Genomic DNA, 22,841 nt, shown 5'->3' on the forward strand with positions numbered 1-22,841 from the left:
GAGGTTTGTTTTCATTGTGGCGTCTACTGCCCCCGCCCCCATGTTTCATTTGTGGTAACTTTGGAAAGGTTCTTTTTATTCTGGTGGTTAGAGTTGGTTGCTCTTTTGGCAACAGCAACTCCGTATCTAGAAACTGAACATGCCTTGAAAATGAAACGGATTTTTAAATACCTTCGGTTAAGGAGCAGCAGTGGCGTAGGAGGTTAAGAGCTCGTGTATCTAATCTGGAGGAACCGGGTTTGATTCCCAGCTCTGCCGCCTGAGCTGTGGAGGCTTATCTGGGGAATTCAGATTAGCTTGTACACTCCCACACACGCCAGCTGGGTGACCTTGGGCTAGTCACAGCTTCTCGGAGCTCTCTCAGCCCCACCTACCTCACAGGGTGTTTGTTGTGAGGGGGGAAGGGCAAGGAGATTGTCAGCCCCTTTGAGTCTCCTGCAGGAGAGAAAGGGGGGATATAAATCCAAACTCTTCTTCTTCTTCTTAATATCTGGAAAGTGAGACGGCTTGGAACCCTGCCCCACAGTCTCGGCTGTTTGGGTGCCGCAGCCTTGGCTACCCAGGAATGCTCTCTGCACATGCTTGGATGCGCTCTGCTCTTTCTCATACTGTGTTCTGCGCACTCCGACCGAGCAAGGAAATGTAGCTGTCCCTGCCTCACAGCAGATGTTCCTTGGGGCATCTGGAGCTATTGGCTCTGAACAGCATTTTCCCTCATGATCTGGAAAGCCACGGGTGAAAACTGAGGCAGGCACGCACCAGATTGAATTAACAGTTGTGCTGAGCGTGCCACCAGAACCGTCGGCCTCAGCTAAATTGGTGTCCCCAGGCTGCCGAGTAATTACCTGGGAGTTTTCCACCACCCCGCTCCTCGCCGCATGAATTCCCTTAGAAGAGCGTATTTATCAAGCGGACCACGAGGGCTTTCGGAAGCTTTTCGAGGGCGACGGGAAGAAGCAACCGCAATTTACGGCCTCGGGGCAGTGCGCAGTACGCCTTTTGTTCTCACAAGATGAAAATGACCCAACCGGCCCGCTCTGCACATCCTCAGATGCCTTACAGGACAGGTGGGGATGAATCCTGCCTTCAGGATGGTTGGCAACGGTGCTGAGAATCCCTTCTCTTCCCCCTTCTCTCTGCCTCATCAGACTGAGAGGGAGGGAACCACCGCTGCCCTTAGTTTCCCTCGCCGCTTAGCCTCCTAGCCCTGTGGGCAGGCAAATAACGCACAGCTGTGACAAGGAAGGTGTGGCCAGCATCAGTCGCTTACCTGCCATTTCCCTGGCAGGGCCATCTGGTCCTTCTCGTTGGCATCAGTTATTCCTCTGCCCAGTATTCCAGGTGCCTCTGGGCAGAGAGATGAGACAGCAAACGACGGCCGCTGCTTGTGGCTATCTTTCCCAATTAGCTGCCCCACCCTGGGGCTTGACAGAGGACCCCGCCAGGCAACAGGGTTAACTACACTGGCCTCAGGGTCTTCCTGGAAGTTGCTCAGCCACCAGCCCAAATGTTAGCATCTTCACCACAGTTCTGGCAATTCAAGAAGGACGTTGACAAGCTGGAATAGGTCCAGAGGAGGGCAACCAAAAGGGTCAAAGGTCTGGAATCCCTGCCCTATGAGGAGAGACTTAGGGAGCTGGGGACGTTTAGTCTGGAGAAGAGAAGGTAAAGAGGTGACATGATAGCCATGTTTAGATATTTGAAGGGATGTCGTGTTGGTGAGGGAGCAAACTTGTTTTCTGGGGCTCCAGAGACTAGGACCAGGAGTCATGGGTTCAAGGGGAAGGAAAAGAGATTCCACCTCAACATCAGGACAAACTTCCTGACCGTCAGGGCTGTTCGACAGTGGAAGGCACTACCTTGGAGTGTGGTGGAGTCTCCTTCTTTGGAGGTTTTTAAAGAGAGGCTGGATGGCCATCTGTCAGGAGTGCTTGGATTGTGCGTTCCTGCATTGCATGGGGTTGGACTTGACAGCCCTGGTGGTCTCTCTCTTCCAACTCCATGATTCTATGACAGTGGTGGCAAACCTTTGGCACTCCAGATGTTATGGACTACAATTCCCATCAGCCCCTGCCAGCATGGCTGATGGGAATTGTAGTCCATAACATCTGGAGTGCCAAAGGTTTGCCACCACTGCCCTACAGGAACACATAATCAGAGCACTCCTGACAGATAGCCATCCAGCCTCTCTTTGAAAAGCTCCAAAGAAGAAGACTCCACCACGCTCCGAGGTAGTGAATTCCACTGTCGAACATGCCTTAATGTCAGGAGGTTTTTCTTGGTGTTTAGGTGGAATCTCTTTTCCTTCCCCTGACTCCTGGTCCTAGTCTCTGGAGCAGCAGAAAACAAGCTTGCTCCCTCACCAACATGACATCCCTTCAAATATCTAAACATGGCTATCATGTCACCTCTTCACCTTCTCTTCACCAAACTAAACATTCCCGGCTCCCAAAGTCTCTCCTCGTAGGGCATGGATTCCAAACCTTTGACCATTTTGGTCGCCCTCCTCTAGACCCGTTCCAGCTTGTCAATATCCTTCTTGAATTACAGTGCCCAGAACTGGACACGATATTCCGGGTGAGGTCTCACCAATGCAGAATAGAGACGTGTAATTATTTCCCTTGATGTAGATACTATACTGTGCATCTCAGAATTGCATTGGCTTTCTTGGCCGCTGCATCACGCTGCTGACTCATGTTCAGTTTGTGGTCTACTAACACTCCCAGATCACTTTCACATGTAGTGCTGTCAAGCCAGGCGTCACCCATCCTATATCCGTGCCTTACATTTCTTTCTGCCTAAGTGTAGCATCTTGCATTTGTTGAAATTAATTTTGTTTGTTTTGGCCCAGCTCTCTAATCAGTCCAGGTCGTTTTGAATTCTGACTCTGTCCTCCGGGCCTTTAGCTACCCCCACCCCTAATTTGGTGTCATCTGCAAATTTGATTAGCAGGCCCTCTATTCCGTCAGCCAAGTCATCGATAAAAACGAGAGAGTCAACGCATATAGCCCTGTTCCAAACCAGTCCTCTGTACAGATGCTTAAAAAAAAATGACATAGGAGATCAGGTTATTGGTTCCCCTGACATGTAGCCTGATTCTGGGTTCCCAAGTCAGTCAGCGGCTCCAGCATTTTACAGGAAGTCCCATCTTGGAGTCTATTTTCTCTTCCCTCTTGGGAGTCAATTTTCTCCTCCACTCGAACATCAGCTATTCAGCATCGATGGCTCTCTCTGTCCGTAGGACATCTGCCGATTCCCATCTCGCAGCTGTTCATAGATATCGATTTATTTTTTTTTACCATCGCATTTCCATTTTAGATCAAGGGCCCGCGCGGGGTAGGGCGGGGTCCGGCTCTTGTTAACGCTGCATTTCCAGCTCACGTGAGTTATCGGAAGGTTTGCGATCGGGGGCTTTGCTGCTGCGTCAGCCTCCGCGCAGAGACACAAGGCGTACATCTGTGTATTAGATATTGCCTGCGTCTGCGTCTCCCAGATGGCATTGCAAATTTTTGCAAAGAGGGGAATTTTTAATTGCGTCCCAGCACCGTTCATTATGCTCCTCTGGGATTGGACAGCTCGGTTTCTAAGAAGAGGAGAAGAAGAAGAAGAAGAAGAGTTTGGATTTATATCCCCCCTTTCTCTCCTGTAGGAGACTCAAGGGGGCTTACAATCTCCTTGCCCTTCCCACACACACACAACAAACACCCTGTGAGGTGGGTGGGGCTGAGAGGGCTCCGAAAAGCTGTGAGTGGCCCAAGGTCACCCAGCTGGCATGTGCTGGAGTGCACAGGCTAATCTGAATTCCCCAGAGAAGCCTTCACAGCTCAAACGGCAGAGCGGGGAATCAAACCTGGTTCCTCCAGATTAGAATGCACCTGCTCTTAACCACTACGCCACTTCTGCTCCTGGCCAGGAAAACGGGTAGTGCAGTGATGGCGAACCTTTTCGAGACCGAGTGCCCAAACTGCAACCCAAAACCCACTTCTTTATCGCAAAGTGCCAACAAAGCAATTTAACCTGAATACTGAGGTTTTAGTTTAGAAAAAACAGTTGGCTCCAAGGCGCACGTTACTCAGGAGTAAGCTTGGTGGTAGTCGGTGGCTTTGCTTTGAAGCAACCGTGCAATTCTTCCAACGGGTGAATCACGACCCTAGGAGGGTTTACTCAGAAGCAAGCCCCATTGCCAGCAACCGAGCTTACTCCCAGGTAAAGGGAGTAGTTCTTCCCATGAAAATCAGTGGGGTTTAACAGCGCTTAATAGGGTTACCTACACTAGGTCTTAGGTTTAATGCTAATAATGGAGCCCAGTGGCCCAGGCCAGCCTAGATGTGTGTGTGGGGGGGGAGCAATCTGTTTGCGTGTGCCCACAGAAAGGGCTCTGAGTGCCACCTCTGGCACCCGTGCCATAGGTTCGCCACCACTGGGGTAGTGAGTAGAGGTGGCACCTCGAGAGACCCATCCGCTGCTGAAGCTGGGTCACAAATTAAGACCAGAGATGGGGCCAAATCCTCCCTGCCCTCCAGCCTTCCCCCCCCCCCAAGGTGTAATGGCTTCTCAAAAGACAGCCAGAATTTCACCTTCTGCTTACCAGGAAAGGGTAACTCTGAATGAGATTCGCACAGCTCTCTCAAGTCCTCTGCTCCACAATAAGATAAAGATATCTGGGGGGATATCTTTTCTGAGGCCCCTTAGCCAATCACCACCCTTGGACCCCCACCTCCGTGTCTCAGCATCGCTACTCTCATACACTATGGGCACCCGCCCCATATGGCTTTTGTCAAATCGGGTTGCTTTCCAAAATTGGCCTGCCATCGCCGTTGGCAGTCTGCCCGACACTCTCTTCAGAAAGAAGAGAAGGAGTCATTGCCGTTCTCCGCAGCCACCCTGTCGCCGAAAAGTCCATATTTGCTCTCTGTCCCCTTAATGAATATCCCGGTAATTAATATCTCTCCCCCCCACCGCCGGCCCCATTTTCTTCCCTTCACCCGTTCTGAGGACGTTCGGGCAACTGGGGGTGAAATTAGGTGACTGCCGCGCATTTCGCAAAGACTTGAAGAAGCTTGTTCGATTTCTCTTTCTGCCAAAAGAGAGCGTGATTCTTTTTTATTCTTCTGGACAGCGTCCTAAAGATGTACCGTGTTTCCCCTTATATTTCGCACTTATATATGCCTTATATCGCACTTATATATGCCTTATATTTCGCACTTCAGCAAAACCTCTACTATGTCTTATTTTTGGGGGATGTCTTATATTCGGGGAAACAGGGTAGGTTCCTTTGGGTGAGGCACAGCATGCGTGTGGGTGGAGGGTCGGGACACCACATTAGGTTCTGGCACATTGATAGCAGCCGCAGCAAGGGGTAGGGGATGACGGCCTACAGGAATTTGACGTGGCTTATGAGATGCTGTCCTGGATCAGGCCAGAGTTCACCCGGTGCGGTATTTGTTACAAGAACCAGAAGGTGCCGAGCGGCCCGCCGGAAACCAGCCAGCAAGCCAGCGATGGACCGAAACCTACGGTACGTTATGCCCGCTTTTGGAGTAAAGATTGACAGCTGTCATTTGGGAGAGAAAGGTTGCTCACAGCATAACCCGCAGCGTGGCTCAACAATTGCAGATTGCAGCTCCGAATTTAAGGCCGGTCAGAGGAGCTAAACCCAGGGACTAATGCTAAGGGTGGCGTAGTGGTTAAGAGCAGGTGCATTCTAATCTGGAGAACTGGGTTTGATTCCCCTCTCTGCCGCTTAAGCTGTGGAGGCTTATCTGGTGACCTAGAATAGCTTGTGCACTCCATCTGGGTGACCTTGGGCTAGTCACAGTTCTTTGGCGCTCTCTCAGCCCCACCTACCTCACAAGGTGTTTGCTGTGGGGGGGGGATTGTAAGCCCCTTTGAGTCTCCTTGCAGGAGAGAAAGGGGGGATATAAATCCAAACTCTTCTCCTTCTAAGTGAAAAAGGGACTGGGGGGGGGGGGGGGAAACCTGAAGGTGCCAAGAAGCTGAAGATGCCAGAGGTTGGGACGGCAGCCAGCCCTGCTGGCAAGTTGAAACCCCATTGCTTTGGATTTAATTACAGGCCTGGCTCGGAAAAGTGAGGGAAGCAATTGCCAGCGGTTCCTGCCAGGGGGGTGATTTACCCAGCAGGGGATGCTGGATGGATGGGGCTTCTCTATTGTGGTGATTCCTTGCTGTGCCCCCCACCCCCCAGCCTGCTAGCAGGTGTCCCAAAGTTCGTGAAAGGTCATGTGTTGCTACCCCACAAATGAGGGGGAGTCGAACGAGGAGGCTGGGTAGGGTTGCCAATCTCCAGGTAGGCCGCCCGTATCAACAAAAGGGCCAGGTGCCTCGGAGGATAGGAAGATTACCACTCTGCCCTATGGCTTTAGGTCCCAAAGAACCAAATTGTGTTTAACGTATTTTTAAAGTACAGTCTTATCAGCAGCAGTGGCGTAGGAGGTTAAGAGCTCATGCATCTAATCTGGAGGAACCGGGTTTGATTCCCAGCTCTGCCGCCTGAGCTGTGGAGGCTTATCTGGGGAATTCAGATTAGCCTGTACACTCCCACACACGCCAGCTGGGTGACCTGGGGCTAGTCACAGCTTCTCGGAGCTCTCTCAGCCCCACCTACCTCCCAGGGTGTTTGTTGTGAGGGGGGAAGGGAAAGGAGATTGTAAACCCCTTTGAGTCTCCTGCAGGAGAGAAAGGGGGGATATAAATCCAAACTCTTCTTATCAATCACAATCTTATCAGTATTTATTTCTGGGTTTTTTTCCACAGATCTCAAATCCTGCAGTGATAACAGAACCTGTGATCCAAAAAATATGACATTCAACAATAATGTGTTTCGCATCATTTCTTTTCCACAACCCTGAACAAATCCCAGCAAAGAAACAAAAAAAAAAAGGCTTTGGAATGTCGCTACGTGTGTAAATTTCGTTTGGATTCTCCGTTGTATATTTTATAGGTGGGCTCGGGGTTAAAAACAACGAAATTGAAACCTAATCAGAGGTTTAATTGCCCATGAGGGGAAAAAAAATATATTGTTCATTTTATCAGGACTGTGGAAAAGAAACGAGGTGAAACCCATTATTATTGAATGTTTTTTTTTTATTTTTGGAACACATGCTTTGTTACCAACTGCAGAATTCGATATCTGTGAAAGTGTCTGAGCCCCTTGGGGGAGGACGATATATAAATTGATCACATAAATAAAATAAAATAAACAGACAGAAATATTGATAAAATTTTGGTTGATAAGACTGTGTTTTATAAATACTTTGAACACACGGGTGTTGTGGGGTTTGCCGGGGGAAACATCAGGAGAAAATGCTACTGGAACCCGGCCATACAGCCCGGAAACCCCGTGTTAGCCTTCAACAAATACTTTTAAACACAATTTGGTTCCTTGGGACCTAAAGCCATGGTGCAGAGTGGTAATTTTCCTGCCTCCAGGTAGGGTTGTGGAGATTTCCCGGAACAGCAACTGTCCAACTTGGAGCCCTGATGAGGCCCTGAAGATAATAAGAACATAAGAACATAAGAACATAAGAACATAAGAACAAGCCAGCTGGATCAGACCAGAGTCCATCTAGTCCAGCTCTCTGCTACTCGCAGTGGCCCACCAGGTGCCTTTGGGAGTTCACATGTAGGATGTGAAAGCAATGGCCTTCTGCGGCTGTTGCTCCCCGAAAGCACCTGGACTGTTAAGTTTATTTCTGCAATCTCAGATCAAAGAGGAATCCAAGATTGAGTAGCCATAAATTGACTTCTCCTCCCATAAATCTGTCCAAAGCCCCTTTTAAAGCTATCCAGGTTAGTGGCCATCACCACCTCCTGTGGTGCAGCATATTCCAAACCCACCAATCACACGTTAGCATTGAAGAAGTGTTTCCTTTATTAGTTCTAATTCTTCCCCAGCATTTTCAATGAATGCCCCTGGTTCTAGTATTACAGTGAGAAAGAGAGAAAAATTTCTCTCCTGTCAACATTTTCTACCCCATGCATAATTTTATAGACTTCAATCATATCCCCCCCCCTCAGACGTCTCCTCTCCAAAGCTAAAGAGCCCCAAACGCATGCAGCCTTCTCCTCATAGGGAGAGGTGCTCCAGTCCCTCAATCATCCTCGTTGCCCTTCTCTGCACTTCTTTTTCTATCTCTTCAATATCCTTTTTTTGAGATGTGGTGACTTCAAGAGACTGGAACACAGTTACTCCAAAGGGTGTTTCGCAAGACTACAAAGGGGAGTGAAGGCTCCACTCAGTTCCCTTCAATGGGGGGCGATTCCTGGCTGTCCAAGACAGCAACTTCCCTTGGCCCCTGGAACCGGAAGGCTAAGTGGGCGGGTACCTGTTTCGCTCCTCGATCGTGATTGGCTTGTGTTACTTGGGGAGGGAAACGGGAACAGTTCTTTGTTTTTTTTTACAAGTTTCCGTGCATCGCCAGCAGCTACGTAGGCATTGACACGCTTTCGAACTACTTCCGGCACAGTCGGAGCGTCTGAAGCTTTGAAGCCAAAATTTTTCCAGTCAGTGATTTCTCCCTCGTCACTTTTGAAACGATCTACGATATCGTAGCTTCGCCAAAACGTGAGGGAAACTGTATAAAAAAAGCCGCGCTCTCTGCCTCGATCCGCGTACTCTCCCGTTGTGCGCATGCGGACGAGGCGGCTCCTGATTGGGTGAATGGATGCGGTGTCGTTTGATGCGTCCGCATTGAGAAACTTCTCGCGATATCGGCCTTGTTCCACCAGCTGGAGTCGCCAGTGTTCATAATCTCGCGCACAGGGATGTCGTGGTTCAGTAGCGGGGGGAACAGAGACAAGACACGGCGTCGGAAGCTCGGGTTGTGAATGCGGATACACTGAGTTGAACCTGAGTAGAAACCGGTACAACCACAGTAGAGATGCGGAAGGTCCCCAAGTTAATGGTCGCACTTCACGGACTTTATATAAGGGCATGACAATACTTTGCAGTTTTATTATCAATTCCTTTCCCTGGATTATCCCCCAGCATAGAGTTTGCCTTTTTCACAGCTGCCATACATTGAGTTGACATTCCCATGGAACTATCAATTAAGACGCCCAAATCCCTTTCCTGGTCTGTCACTGATAGCACTGACCCCTGTAGCGTGTATGTGAAGTTTGGATTTTTTGCCCCTATGTGCATCACTTTGCATTTGCTACATTGAACTGCATTTGCCATTTCTTAGCCCACTCACCTAATTTATCAAGGTCCGCTTGGACCTCCTCGCCAATCCTTTGTGGTTCTCCACCACCCTACATAATTTGGTATCATTTGCAAACTTGGCCACCACGCTACCCACCCCTACTTCCAGATCATTTTTATGAATAGGTTAAAGAGCACTGGATTCCCAATACAGATCCTTGGGGGACACCACTCCCCACATCTCTCCATTGTGAGAATTTCCCCATTTTACACCCACTCTTTGCTTCCTGTTTTCTCAACCAGTTTTTAATCCATAGGAGAAGTTCCCCTCTTATTCCTCCATTGCTGCGTTTTCTAAATAATCTCTGGTGAGGAACTTTTGTCAAAAGCCTTTTGGAAATCCGCCAAGTAGACAATGTCCACTGGTTCCCCCTATATCCACATACGCCTATTTACATCCCTCAAAGAACTCTAGTAAAGTTTGTAAAGACAGGATTTGCCTTCGCAAAAGCCATGCTGACTCTTTCTCAGCAGGTTTTGCTTTTGTACATGTTTTATAATTTTATCTTTAATGACAGATTCTACTAATTTACCAGGAACAGATGTCAAACTGACTGGCCTGTAATTTCCCGGGTCCCCCCTAGATCCTTTCTTAAAGATTGGTGTGACATTGGCCATCTTCCAGTCTTCAGGGATGGAGCCTGATTTCAAGGATAAGTTGCATATTAAGATAAATTGTGACGAGAGTCTTCAGGGTTGCCAACTGGGGGTTAGGAAATTCCTGGGGATTTGGAAGCGAAGCCAGGGACGGGATGGGTGGAATTTCAGAAGATGGGAGAGTTGGTGGGGTAAGAGGCCATCGTGTGGGTTTATTATCCCGTGGTGACACCTGGTGTTGAACTTTGGCAACACATGCCTTCTTTCACTGTGCTTTTTGTGGGGGGGGGGGTCGAGGAGGAAGTTTGTGTTGGAAGAGACATTAAACAATAGCCATGTCATTCATCACTGATGCACGATTTTCTAAATTTGGGTTGGTAGTCTCTGAGGCCCCTTCCGCACATGCAGAATAATTCATTTTCAATCCACTTTCAATGCACTTTGCAGCTGGATTTTACTGTGCGGAATAGCAAAATCCACTTGCAAACAATTGTGGAAGTGGATTGAAAGTGCGTTATTCTGCATGTGCGGAAGGGGCCTCAGCTGCACAGCCCCCCTGCAAAGTTGATTGTTAGTACTCCATTGTACAGATGGGGAAAACTGATGCATTAGTGACTCTCCCCAAGTCACCTGACAGTTTCCTCGGGTGTTTGGACTTTGAGCCCAGATTTCTTGAGTTTCAGTTCAGTGTGCTCCTCGCTGGACTGTATCCAGATCAGATAGCCGGGGCAAAAGGTAAAAGTCCCTCTGTGTGTTCCAGGAGAGAAACAGAATGAAGTTCAAGGTTGCCGAGGCGAGCCGGGTTCTTCTTCTGAGATGCTTGTGAGACACCTGAGGTATGGATAGAAATGTAAAGGTTTTCCCAACTGTCTCCCCCTGCAACGTTCACCCAGACAGCTCAAAACTATGTTCTGTGTTGACACAAACAAAGAGAACTATTTTCCATTTTTTTAAAAGGATTGTTTTTTTTATTGTAAAAATCCATTCATATCTAAAGGTCTTCTCTCTCTCTAAGCTTTTCTCGTTATGCTACCGGTTGGGAATTTTCCACGGTCGTTTGGATGGACAGCAGAAAGCGAAGATGTAAAAAAAAAAAAAATAGCGGCACAGAAAACTGAATAGAAGGAGGGAGTTGAGAAAACAGATGGTTTTTTTTGGTTGGAGGGAGATTGCTTCCTGCTTAACGGCACGCATATTTGGGAGGCCAACCACAAAATGCACACATTCACGCACAACCTAGGATTCACCCACCTTGGCCTGGGCACATACAAACCCCAACCCACCCTTGTGGAGATTGTTTCTCAGATAAATCCCACATACCTGCACAAAAGGACGTGCTTGTGATGAGATTTGCGTGGGCGCGCACTCACAATCTTACAAGGAAAAAAACATTCACAGCTGTCTGTGCTCAACACCAGATACGATTGCAAAAGTGCAACGCACAACTGATCACTTGCGGCGGTACATAAGCAGTTGATTGCGCACGACTGCTTTCCTGGGGGATGGGATGCGGGCCTCGGCTCGCATCAAAACTCAGCACCCTGTGACGTCACACAGTTGCTAACACAGAGGGCACACAACTACCGCATGCGAAATTATGTGCGTTCACTATTGCTTGCACAAACATGCAGGCAGAGATGGGCACACAAGATCCATCCCCTTTCCACAGCATCGTGCGCCCAACCTGCACCCAACATGTTCCATTCCAGACAAGCACACCAAAAAACCCACACACACGCACTCTTTTTCTATAGTAATAGGACCTGCCTAGATTTGTTTAAATAATTAATATATTACTCCGTCGGGGAGGGGAATCGGGGGACGGCGGACGTCTGGGATTTCCCAGAATTCCTTCCGGCACTCTCTGGATCCATTCCACGGCTCTGGCTCCTGCTTTGTCTTTCTGCTCGGAGTCCAGTCGCTGCCCTTTGGTCATTGGACTCAGGGAAGAACGGCAGAGACAAAAGGGAAACAAATGGGCGGCTGAATATATTTTAGGGGAATTCAATCCTAAACTGAGGGAGAAATTTGGGGGAGAGCGGGTGGGCGCTTCCCCATTACCAGCAAGAAGAAGGCATGGCAGTTTGGGTCCTCTTGGAACAAAACCAATTCAGAAGTGGGTTTTTCTTGCTGACGTATTTCTGTTTAAACTTCCATACGGTTTTCTTTCCCCTGCAAAAACTGGACAAAACGGAGTCACAGCAGTATTTGTTCCCTGTCACAGCACAGTAGTTGCCCTGTAGTTCCACAGGGACCCAAGACGGGGAGGGTCTGGCCACAGTGGTTGCTTAGTAACCGTACCACTATTTTCACCTCCATGCTGGCTTCATGGGGTACATCCACCCCCTGATAGTCCCCCTCACTAGCAACGCAGATGAGAATCTTGAGTGGCTCTGGAGATGTAGAACTGAGACTGCCCCAGAAGGATTATTCTGGATTAGAAGAAGAAGAGTTTGGATTGATATCCTCCCTTTCTCTCCTGTAAGGAGACTCAAAGGGGTTTGCAATCTCCTTTCCCTTCCCCCCGCCCCCACAACAAGCATCCTGTGAGGTGGGTGGGACTGAGAGCGCTCCCAAGAACTGTGACTAGACCAAGGTCACCCAGCCGGCATGTGTCGGAGTGCACGAGCGAATCCGGTTCACCAGATAAGCCTCTGCCACTCAAACCCAGTTTTCCAGATTACAGTGCACTACGCCGGGAAAACCGGTCGAAGACTATAACACCCTGTGACGAATGTGGATACTCGGTTGGTGCAGTTATCTTGCCCACTGTTGTTGTATTTTTGTAGTAGGCCAGTTTTGAACCTCAGCCTCAGTTGGGGATGTGAGTAGGGTGGGGGATCTCATCTTCAGCTCTAGCCGCCTAAATATTGGGGGCAGGGTTGCCAATTCTGGGAATTTGAGGAGGGGGCGGACCTCAGAGGAGTACAGCGCCATTGAGTCCACCTTCCGTTTTCTCCAGGGAAACTGATGTATGCTCTCTATGGATTGGCTGTAATACCGGGAGATCTCCAATACCTGGGTTTTTGGCCACCTGAGTCCAGGGCCCGAGAGCCAGAATGGTGTAGTCGTTAAAAGTGTTGGACTAGGATCCAGGAAACCAAGGTTTGAATTTCCAATATCTGCTAGAAAAAATGGCGCCGGGCTTAGGCTAGGCCAGGGGTCTGCAACCTGCGGCTCTCCAGAGGTTCATGGCCTACAATTCCCACCAGCCATTGGCCATGCTGGCAGGGGCTGATGGGAATTGTAGGCCATGAACATCTGGAGTGCCGCAGGTTGCAGAATCCCTGGGCTAGGCCCATAGTCTTAGACTCGACCTGATGAGCGTTTGGATGAGAGACCTCCAAGGAATACCAGGGGCTGACACGAAGCTCGGCAGTGACAAACCACCTCTGAATATCTCTTGCCCTGAAACCTCCACCAGGGGTCGCCAGAAGTCAGCTGCGACTTGATAACAAAAAATAAATAAATAAAAACCGAGCCCTCGTCTTCTCTGTGACTGAACTACCCTCTAAGGAGAGAATGTGGCCGCCCCTAAAATACCCTCTTTTTTTCCTGCCTGCCCAGATACGGAGGAAAAATGACAAGAAAGCGCTCTTTCCTTCAAGTCCGAGCCTTTATGACATGCACCGTCCCGTGCAGGTCCACACCACAGACTTGAACTGGCTCGATCATTTTTCCCCACTCACAAAATCCTGGGAATTTTATTTCTGAGAGATGGAGCCGGGCTCCCTAAACCGGACTCCTCAGCTTCTCCGCCCCAACTACAATTCCCAGAATTCCTAGAGAGGTAGCCACAACGGTGAAACCGGCCTAACACCCGTTCGTGTTTGTAGTGTGGACCTGCTGATCGTGAAACCTGTTTGGCCTAATTCTCTTGAGACCCAAGTCGTGAAAAAGGGGGAGGAGCCTATTGGGAGCCGTGGTTTATGTCGCCCTCCAGTGGGGCAAAAGGGGGAAACGCCTCGTCAGTCCACCAACGGCCACCACCTCCCGTTCCACTCCCACTGTCCACTGCACGCTGCAGGCTGTTCATAGAAAAAACTGGGCCAGAGAGGCAGGCTGTGGGGCAGATGGCTCTGCCGCCTCCCCGTAGCGTCCCCCTGCGGTGTCTCCCAGCAGCTTCTGACAGCGGGCCTTGTACACATCCCTTTCGTGGGCCACCCGGGCCATCTCGACCCGCAGGGACTCGAGCTGTTGGGCCAGCTGAGACTTCTCGGCCTCCAGGACGTGACGCTGCTGCACCCGCTTGTAGCGGCAGGACTGGGCGTAGCCACGGTTCTTGAGGGTGCGGCGCTTCTGCTTCAGGCGCTGCACTTCGTCCTTGCCGAAGCCGCGGAGCTGCCGGTTCAGGTCCCGCACCGACATGGAGACCAGCTGGGCGTCGGTGAAGCGGTCGGAGAGCAGAGACAGCTGGAAGGAAAAGGGGGTCGGGGAAGGAACAAGACGGCAAAGGGGAAGACACACGTGAGCGGTCAATGGCTGGTCTAGGCCCCCACCTCTTCTGCTCCGCTTCTCTTCAATGATCAAAATTCTTTAACCACCTCTAACCAGGTCATTCTCCAAAGAGGCCTCAGGAGAGAAGTAGCTTTTTATGGGCCGATATAGGAGCGCCTCTGAGTTTCTCGGCCCAGGGAGGAAGGCCAAAGACAAGAGAGAGGGCTGACTCAACCCCCTGATCTGGGAGCCCCACACTTCAGTGATAGACGTGTGAGAGGGACATAAAGTGACTGAAAGGCATTCTGTGCATGCTCAGAAGTACCTTCGTTATTCAGATACTTATGCACTGCAAATGACATTCTGAAAGGCATTCTGTGCATGCTCAGAAGCACCTTCGTTATTCAGATACTTATGCACTGCAAATGACATTCTGAAAGGCATTCTGTGCATGCTCAGAAACACCTTCAATATTCAGATGCTTATGCACTGCAAATGTAGCAACTGAAAGACATTCTGAAAGGCTGAAAGGCATTCTGTGCATGCTCAGAAGCACCTTCGTTATTCAGATACTTATGCACTGCAAATGACATTCTGAAAGGCATTCTGTGCATGCTCAGAAGCACCTTCGTTATTCAGATGCTTACACACTGCAAATGTAGCAACTGAAAGACATTCTGAAAGGTGTTCTGTACATGCTCAGAAGCACCTTCGTTATTCAGATACTTATGCACTGCAAATGACATTCTGAAAGGCATTCTGTGCATGCTCAGAGACACCTTCAATATACAGATGCTTATGCACTGCAAATGTAGTGGCTGATAGACGTTCTGTACATGTCGTTCCCAGAGTTAAATTTGGGCAGCTTTAGCTTCTGTGGCTTCTAGCTTGAAAGTCTGACTTTCTGTCCGGGTGTGTGAGGCCCGGTTGTGGCTGCTTAGTAACATGGCAAAAGCCAGCTGATGTGGGTTTTGCAGGTTGTGTGGCTGCATCCTGGTAGTTTTTGCTCCTAACGTTTCTTCCGACGCCAGCCATAGATGTAGGCGAAACATCAGGAGCAAGGGCTACCAGACCACGGCCACACCGCCCACAAAACCCACAAAACCCACAGCCGGTCGATTCCAGCCGTGAAAGCCTTCGACGATACATGTCAAAAAGCTCTTTGCGCATGTTCAGAGACACGTTCTTCTTTAAGCCGTGTGTGCTACAATCGCACACCACTTAGCTGGAACTGAAAACGGGACCCGGTTGAAACTTTACTGCCTCATCCACCTGTTCCCAATATCTTGCCTTTCTTCTCTGCGCCCCATTCCTTTTCTCTTTTCTGCATCTTTCTCTCTGGCAACTACGCAGTCTCCTCTTCCCCTCACCTGCTGCTGCTCTCCGGCAAGCCCCTTGGTGGTCCCCAGGAACCCTTGGAAAGCTGGGGGAGGCGGCTCTCAAGCAGAGCCCCCCTTCACGCTTCAGGGGACTCCCCAGGAGGGCGCCCATCCAGCTTCGGGTTACCGAAGCTCCGGCACCAGTGGGCTCTTCCGGGGGGGGCCCGCTCCCCTGCCGCCGTCACGCCAGCTGTCTGGTGGAGGGTGGCCATCCAGTACAGCTCTTCCAGGGTGGACTTAGGGTCCCCCGCCTTGTCGAACGTGGGCGAGGGGGGCACGGAGCTGCAGGGGGTGGAGTCCAGCGAGGCGCTGCTGCCCGCTCGGGCCGCCTCCTGCTTCACCTCGAACTTCAGCAGGTCAAATTCGTCGAGGTACTCCAAAGCCAGGGGGCTGGGGGGCAGGGTGTTCATCCTGTGCAGGAGGAGAGAGGGTGAGAGTGCGCCCCAGAGATGGCGGGGAGGTGGGGGGAGAGCTCTGGGTGAGGTGAAAACCACGTTTGTGTGTTAGCTAGGCTGACCAGACGTCCCGCTTTTGGTGGGACAGTCCCGCCTTCAAACAATTTGTCCCACGTCCTGCAGGTTTTTTCCAGTGTCCTGGTTTTTTGAAGGCTGCCGCACTGCCTTCTGGGGCGCAAGGCAGTGCGGCAGCCTCCCGCGCGCGGCCGCAGGAGCGCACGGCCTTTTGGGGCGCTCCCGTTTCCCGCCCTGTCACAGGGAAGGAAGGGAGCGCCCCAGAAGGCCATGCTCCTGCGGCCGCCTGTCCCGGTTCACAAAGGTGACCATCCGGTCACCTTAGTATTAGCTCTTGAAAGAAGAAGAAGAGTTTGGATTTATACCCCATCTTTCTCTCCTGTACGGAGACTTACAAGCTCCTTTCCCTTCCTCTCCCCACAACAGACACCTGGTGAGGCAGGTGAGGCTGAGGGAGTTCCGAGAGAACTGTGACTAGTCCAAGGTCACCCAGCAGGAATGCAGGAGTGTGGAAACACACCTGGTTCACCAGATAAGCCTCTGCCACTCAGGTGCAGGAGAGGGGAATCAAACCCAGTTCTCCAGATTACCCGGTTCTCCAGATTAGAACCCACCTGCTCTTAACCACTATGCCATGCTGGCAGTTGGAGATATAACGGAGCTCTGCCTGAGATCCTGGAGGGCAGCTGCCAACCTGAGTAGGCAATACTTGCCTTGATAGACCAGGGCTCTAGGCAGTGTGCTCACTTCGGCATTTACAGAGACACCTGCTGCCCCAGTTCCAGCCACTGGGTTACCTCCTATTGCTCTGCGCATGCTGACATCCGTATGTATGCTCAGCAGTGTACAGAGCACAGCAGCGGGTGCGAGAGGTTCCCATCCCCTCTGTAGTGTGGAGAAAGCCGTGACGCTGCACATTTGAAGCTCACCGGGAAATGAACCCCTCTGGACCCAAGAGTGCCAATGTGGCAGAGGTGGGATCCAGCAGGTTCTCACCAGTTCCCGAGAGTGGGTTACTAATTATTTGTGTGTGCCGAGAGGGGGTTACTAGTTGGGTCTGCTTTTCCGTTAGAATTTCCATTAGGTCCCAAAATCATAAAGTCCTGTTGTTTCCTATGTGGCTAGTTAGCGAAGGTAGAAAACGGGATAATTCTCCCTGTTGGGCTGTTTTAAAAACATGTTTTAGAAATACGGTAAAGTTCCTTGTTTAAGGAAAGTATCCTTCTTTTGATTTCTAGAAACAAAATTAAGTATTTGAAAGCATTAAGTATTTGACAGGCAGTCAATGAGAGGAGAAGTAGTTGTTTCTGTTGGCAGTAGACGATAGGACTTGCTATGAGGAGTTTAAATTATGGACAGAAAGGTACCAGCTGGAAATTAGGAACTTTTTTTTTACAGTAAGAGTTTTTTACAGTAACAGAGAAATTATTAATGCCCCGCCCCTGTCATTCCCGGCCACGCCCCCGTCGTGCTCCGCCCAGCCCCATTGGCGCTACGCCACTGTTTGAATCCCACCACTATGGGGACCTGTTACTACAAATTTTTGGATCTCACCACTGCAATGTGGTGTCGAGCAGGGTGTCCGACTCTGGCCCTCCAGATGTTTATGTTCATTGGCCCCGCTGGCAGGAGCCGATGGGGATTGTAGTCCATGAACATAGGTTGGCCACCCCTGGATTTCTTAGCACCCACCGTGCTAAGCATCCATTTTCCCTGGAGGAACGGATCTCCGTAGTTTGGAGATGGGCTGTCCTTCCAGGAGATCCCCAAGTCCCACCTGGTGGCCACCATCTCTGGAGGCAAACTAGCCCTGTGAGAGTCCGCTCCGCCCTTCACAAAAGCTGCAATAAAGGATACGCCGCACACACACAAAACCACACTTTCCCCCTACACACATTTATGGCGTTTGAAACACTCGTGCTCTAACTGCATGTACTGAACACTCATTTCCTGCAGTTTGCCTCTTGTCCCCAAAGCGGTTGTGTTTTCCGGTCTGAGAAAGCTATCCTCTGTTCCAGCAGTGGCGAACCTCTGGCACGGGTGCCAGAGGTGGCACTCAGAGCCCTCACTGTGGGCACGCACAGAGTGCCCCCCCCCCCCACATCTAGGCTGGTCTGGGCCGCTGGGCTCAATTATTAGCATTAAACCTAAGACCTAGTTTTGGGGAAGCAGTGTAAGTAACCCTGTTAAACCCCACTGATTTTCATGCAAAGAACTAAAGCGTGATCCATTACCTGGGAGTAAGCTCGGTTGCTAGCAATGGGGTTTGCTTCTAAGTCAACCCTCCTAGGGTCGTGACTCACCCGTTGGAAGAGTTGCACGGTTGCTTCAAAGCAAAGCCACCGACTACCACCAAGCTTACTCCTGAGTAACGCAAGCCTCGGAGCCAACCGTTTTTTCTAAACGAAAACCTCAGTATTCAGGTTAAATTGCCGTGTCGGCACTTTGCGATAAATAAGTGGGGTTTGGGTTGCAGTTTGGGCACTTGGTCTCGAAAAGGTTCGCTATCACCCTGGCCTGTCTCCATCCCGGGACATTTGTCTCTGCTATAGCTGCTGGGTGGAGCGGAGGACTATGGGTGTCAGAGGCCCCTTTTACAAACCTTGGGGGCTTATAGGTTGATGCGTTCCCCCCCCCCACACACACACACATTTTCACTCCCAGCCAGCTTTAAAATAGATGGTTCAGCAATTTGGTCCCTCCCCCACCTCTCCCCTGGTCAATTTCCCCTTCATTATGCTGTCAGTTGAAACTGACATATGGCTCCCGCAGCAAGGCAAGCGATAAGCAGAGGTAGTTTGCCTCTGCGGAGTCTTCCTTGGTGGTCTATCGTCTAAAAAAGGAGTTTGTTCAGCTCCCGAGAGCCGACGGCATCAGATTAGAGCACGCCGCCTCTCCCCAGCGCCCCCGCACTATGCACAGAGGCAATTTTATGTTCTTGTTATCGATAGGGACGTCTCTGATTATCCAGCCTGTACTTCACACTTTGCCGTATATACTTGAGCGGCCTCTGCTCGGGCGTACCTTGGGCTTGTCTTTTCAACCTCTCGCCTTCCGTGTCTCCACACAAGTTCTTAACGGGATAATATTTCCATTTTTAGCAATGGCCAAATGCTGGAGGTTGGAGCTGGAGGGGAGGTTGCCAAACTCCAGGCGAGGCCTGGAGAGTTCCCGGAATTACCACGGATAAGAAATCAATTGCCCTGGAGAAGACGGCTGCTTTGGAGGACAGGCTCCGTGGTGTTATATTCCGCGGAGGTCTGCCCCATTTCCAAACCCCTCCTGCCCCATACTGCACTCCCAGATCTCTATTTTTTTTTAAATAGTTTATTTAGGTTTTAACATAAAACAGCAAGCAAAATAAAAATAGCAGTACGTACAAAATTGACAGTCTCTGGGTACATATAAAAGAGATATACCATTAGTTATAGTATTGGCATTTGTTCGTTTTACTTCTTTGTTGTCATATTGTCTTCTTAACTTTGAAGACCCGACATTGTGTTCCCATTTTAACAGATTCGTTCATGTATTCATTGTCTACTGCTATGACTCGAAAATAGAGTTAGGATGATATGCTTTAGGGGAGGGGAGAAGAAAAGAGTAGAAGAAGAGAGAAAGAAGAGGGCACTCCCAGATCTCTAGGGGTTTCTGAGCCCACCGTTGGCAACAGATAGCTGAAGGCCATCACTCCCTGCCAAAGTCAGAGGCAACAGGAGAGGAAAGCAATTCGGGGAAGGAGAGGGGAAGGAATTGTGGAGGGGACGGCATGCTGCAGCAAGGGTGGGTGGGTGGAAAACCCACCCCCTTGATCAGCTCTCTGCATTCCGTGCCCACCAAGAGGGAGATTGAAGTGTCTAGACAAACAGAGCTATCAGGGGCTCTAACCTAACCCGAACCTACCTGTTGGCCTGGGTGTCCATCTCCGGAGTCCAGCTGCTGACCTTCCAACCCCCGCCGTGCCCCTGTGCGCCACTGCCAGGGGAGGGTGGCAGCTGCCCAGCCCAGAGACCGGAGACCGGGCACTGCGGTCCCATTTAAAGCTCCGGGGAAGCTGGGCTCATAAGAATACATTAGGCGCCAGCCAATGGGGGACCTTGGACTTGGCTGGCTTTGCAAGGGGAAAGGGTTGGGCTTGGAGCTGTTTTCTCTCCCAGAGGCGATGGGCCTGCCCCCAGCCGGGCCTCCCCCCGGGGAGAGACGGTGTTCATGAGCCCATCCCTCTGGCTCTCCCTCCGGCCGGGCCCGGCTGACAAACTTTAGAGGAAGTTTTGTGCTGCTCTGTGCTTCCTTATCTGGCGGGCAGAAAGTGGTTTCCAGGCCGGGCTAAGAAATCTGCAGCTGGACATCACGTGCGCGGGATTTGCACTGTGCCGCTCTGGATTCACTGATCTGGAATGGCCGGATCCCTAAAGGTGCCCGTAGCTCCCTTTCCCCCACGATGAAAAGGAAGAAGAAGAAGAGTTTGGATTTATATCCCCCCTTTCTCTCCTGCAGGAGACTCAAAGGGGCTGACAATCTCCTTGCCCTTCCCCCCTCACAACAAACACCCTGTGAGGTAGGTGGGGCTGAGAGAGCTCCGGGAAGCTGTGACTAGCCCAAGGTCACCCAGCTGGCATGTGTGGGGGTGTACAGGCTAATCTGAATTCCCCAGATAAGCCTCCACAGCTCAGGTGGCAGAGCGGGGAATCAAACCCGGTTCCTCCAGATTAGATACACGAGCTCTTAACCTCCTACGCCACTGCTGCTCAGAAGGAAGAGCCCTTCTGGATCAGAATAGTGGTCCTCCTCACCCACGATCCTGTCTCACATAGTGGCCAACTCTGCAGGTCCCACAGGAGGACATAAAGGCCGAGGCCTCCTCCTGATGTTGCCTCATGGCATTGGGATTCAGAGGTTGACTGCCTCTGACCATGGAGGTTCCCTTTACCCCCCACGGCCAGTAGCCGCCGATAGATTTCCGCTCCAGGAATCTGCCTAATTTCCTTTCCAAGCTGGCTGTGCCTTTGGCTACTACCCCTCCATTCTCTTGCAGCAGATTCAACGTTTTAGTCACTCATTTGTGCAAAGACGTTTTTCCTTTTGTCTGCTTCGAATCGACTTTCCGTCCCGCTTGATTGGGTGCCGCCTAATCTTAGCGGTGACCTACCTCGTAAGGTTGTTGGAAGAATAAAACGCAAGAGGGGAGAATTATGTTGGCCACTAAGAACATAAGAACATAAGAAAGAGCCTGCTGGATCAGACCAGAGTCCATCTAGTCCAGCTCTCTGCTACCAAGCAGTGGCCCACCAGGTGCCTCTTTGGGACTCACAGGCAGGGGAGGTGCAAGCAATGGCCTTAAGACCCTAACAACAAGCCTGCTGGATCAGACCAGAGTCCATCTAGTCCAGCTCTCTGCTACTTCGCAGTGTCCCAAATTCTCAGGGTGCCTTTGGGAGCTCTCACAGGCAGGAGGGTGGTTAAAGCAGTGGCCTTAAGAACATAAGAACTAGCCAGTTGCTTGGATTCAGACCAGAGTCCAGTTCTAGAAGTCCAGCTCTCTGCAGTGACTTCCCCAGTGGTTTCCCACCAGGTGCTCTTGGGGAGCCTTACCTGCAGGGAGGTGAAAGCAATGGGCTTAAGAACATAAGAACTAGCCTGCTGGGATCAGACCAGAGTCCATCTAGTCCAGCTCTCTGCTACTTCCAGTGGCCTCACCAGGTGCCTTTGGGGAGCTCACAGGCAGGGAGGTGAAAGCAATGGGTTTAAGCAACATAAGAACTAGCGTGTTGGATTTCAGACCAGAGTCCATTCTTAGTCCAGCTCTCTGCTACTTCCAAAGTGGGTCTTCTCCACCAGGGTGCCTTTGGGAGCTCACCTGCAGGAGGTGAAAGCAATGGGCTTAAGAACATAAGAACTAGCCTGCTGGATCAGACCAGAGTCCATCTAGTCCAGCTCTCTGCTACTTCCAGTGTCCCACCAGGTGCCTCTTTGGGAAGCTCACAGGCAGGGAGGTGAAAGCAATGGGCTTAAGAACATAAGAACTAGCCTGCTGGATCAGACCAGAGTCCATCTAGTCCAGCTCTCTGCTACTTCCAGTGTCCCACCAGGTGCCTTTTGGGAGCTCATTGGCTAGGCAGGAGGTGAAAGCAATGGCCTTTAAGAACATAAGAACTAGCTCTGCTTGGATCAGGACCAGGAGTCCTATTCTAGTCCAGCTCTCTGCTACTCTTCCAGTGGCTCCCACCAGGGTGCTCCTTTGGGAGCTCACAGGCAGGAGGTGGTGCCATGGCCTTAAGAACATATAAGAACTAGCCTGCTGGATCAGACCAGAGTCCACCTAGTCCAGCTCTCTGTCATCTTCCAGTGTCCCACCAGGTGCCTTTGGGAGCCTGCCAGGCAGGATGTGAAAGCAATGGTCTTAAGAACGCAAGAACGAGCCTGCTGGATCAGACCAGAGTCCATCTTAGTCCAGCTCTCTGCTACTTCCGAAAGTGTCTCAACAGGTGCCTTTTGGGAGCTCACAGGCAGGAGAGGTTAAAGCAGTATTGGCCTTAAGAACATAAGAACTAGCCTGCTTTGGGATCAGACCAGAGTCCATCTAGTCCAGCTCTCTCTGCTACTTCCAGAGGGCCCACCAGGTGCCTTTTGGGAGCTCACAGGCAGAAGAAGGTGAAAGCAGTGGCCTTTAAGAACATAAGAACTAGGCCTGTTGGATCAGACCAGAGTCCATCTAGTCCAGCACTCTGCTACTCGCAG

General features: G+C 50.7%; 1 protein-coding gene across 1 annotated transcript; it reads right to left on the minus strand.

Moving 5' to 3' along the window:
* Positions 1–13,417: 13,417 nt before the first annotated feature.
* NRL (neural retina leucine zipper) lies at positions 13,418–20,137 on the minus strand. Its single transcript, XM_048516382.1, is given in 5 exon segments — positions 13,418–14,233; positions 15,628–15,685; positions 15,687–15,802; positions 15,804–16,047; positions 20,007–20,137. Coding segments are annotated over 5 exon segments (819 nt in total). The 5' UTR covers positions 20,027–20,137; the 3' UTR covers positions 13,418–13,852.
* Between the last annotated feature and the right edge of the window lie 2,704 nt (positions 20,138–22,841).

This window comes from Sphaerodactylus townsendi, linkage group LG15, assembly GCF_021028975.2.
Source record: "Sphaerodactylus townsendi isolate TG3544 linkage group LG15, MPM_Stown_v2.3, whole genome shotgun sequence".
Taxonomy (NCBI): Eukaryota; Metazoa; Chordata; class Lepidosauria; order Squamata; family Sphaerodactylidae; genus Sphaerodactylus; species Sphaerodactylus townsendi.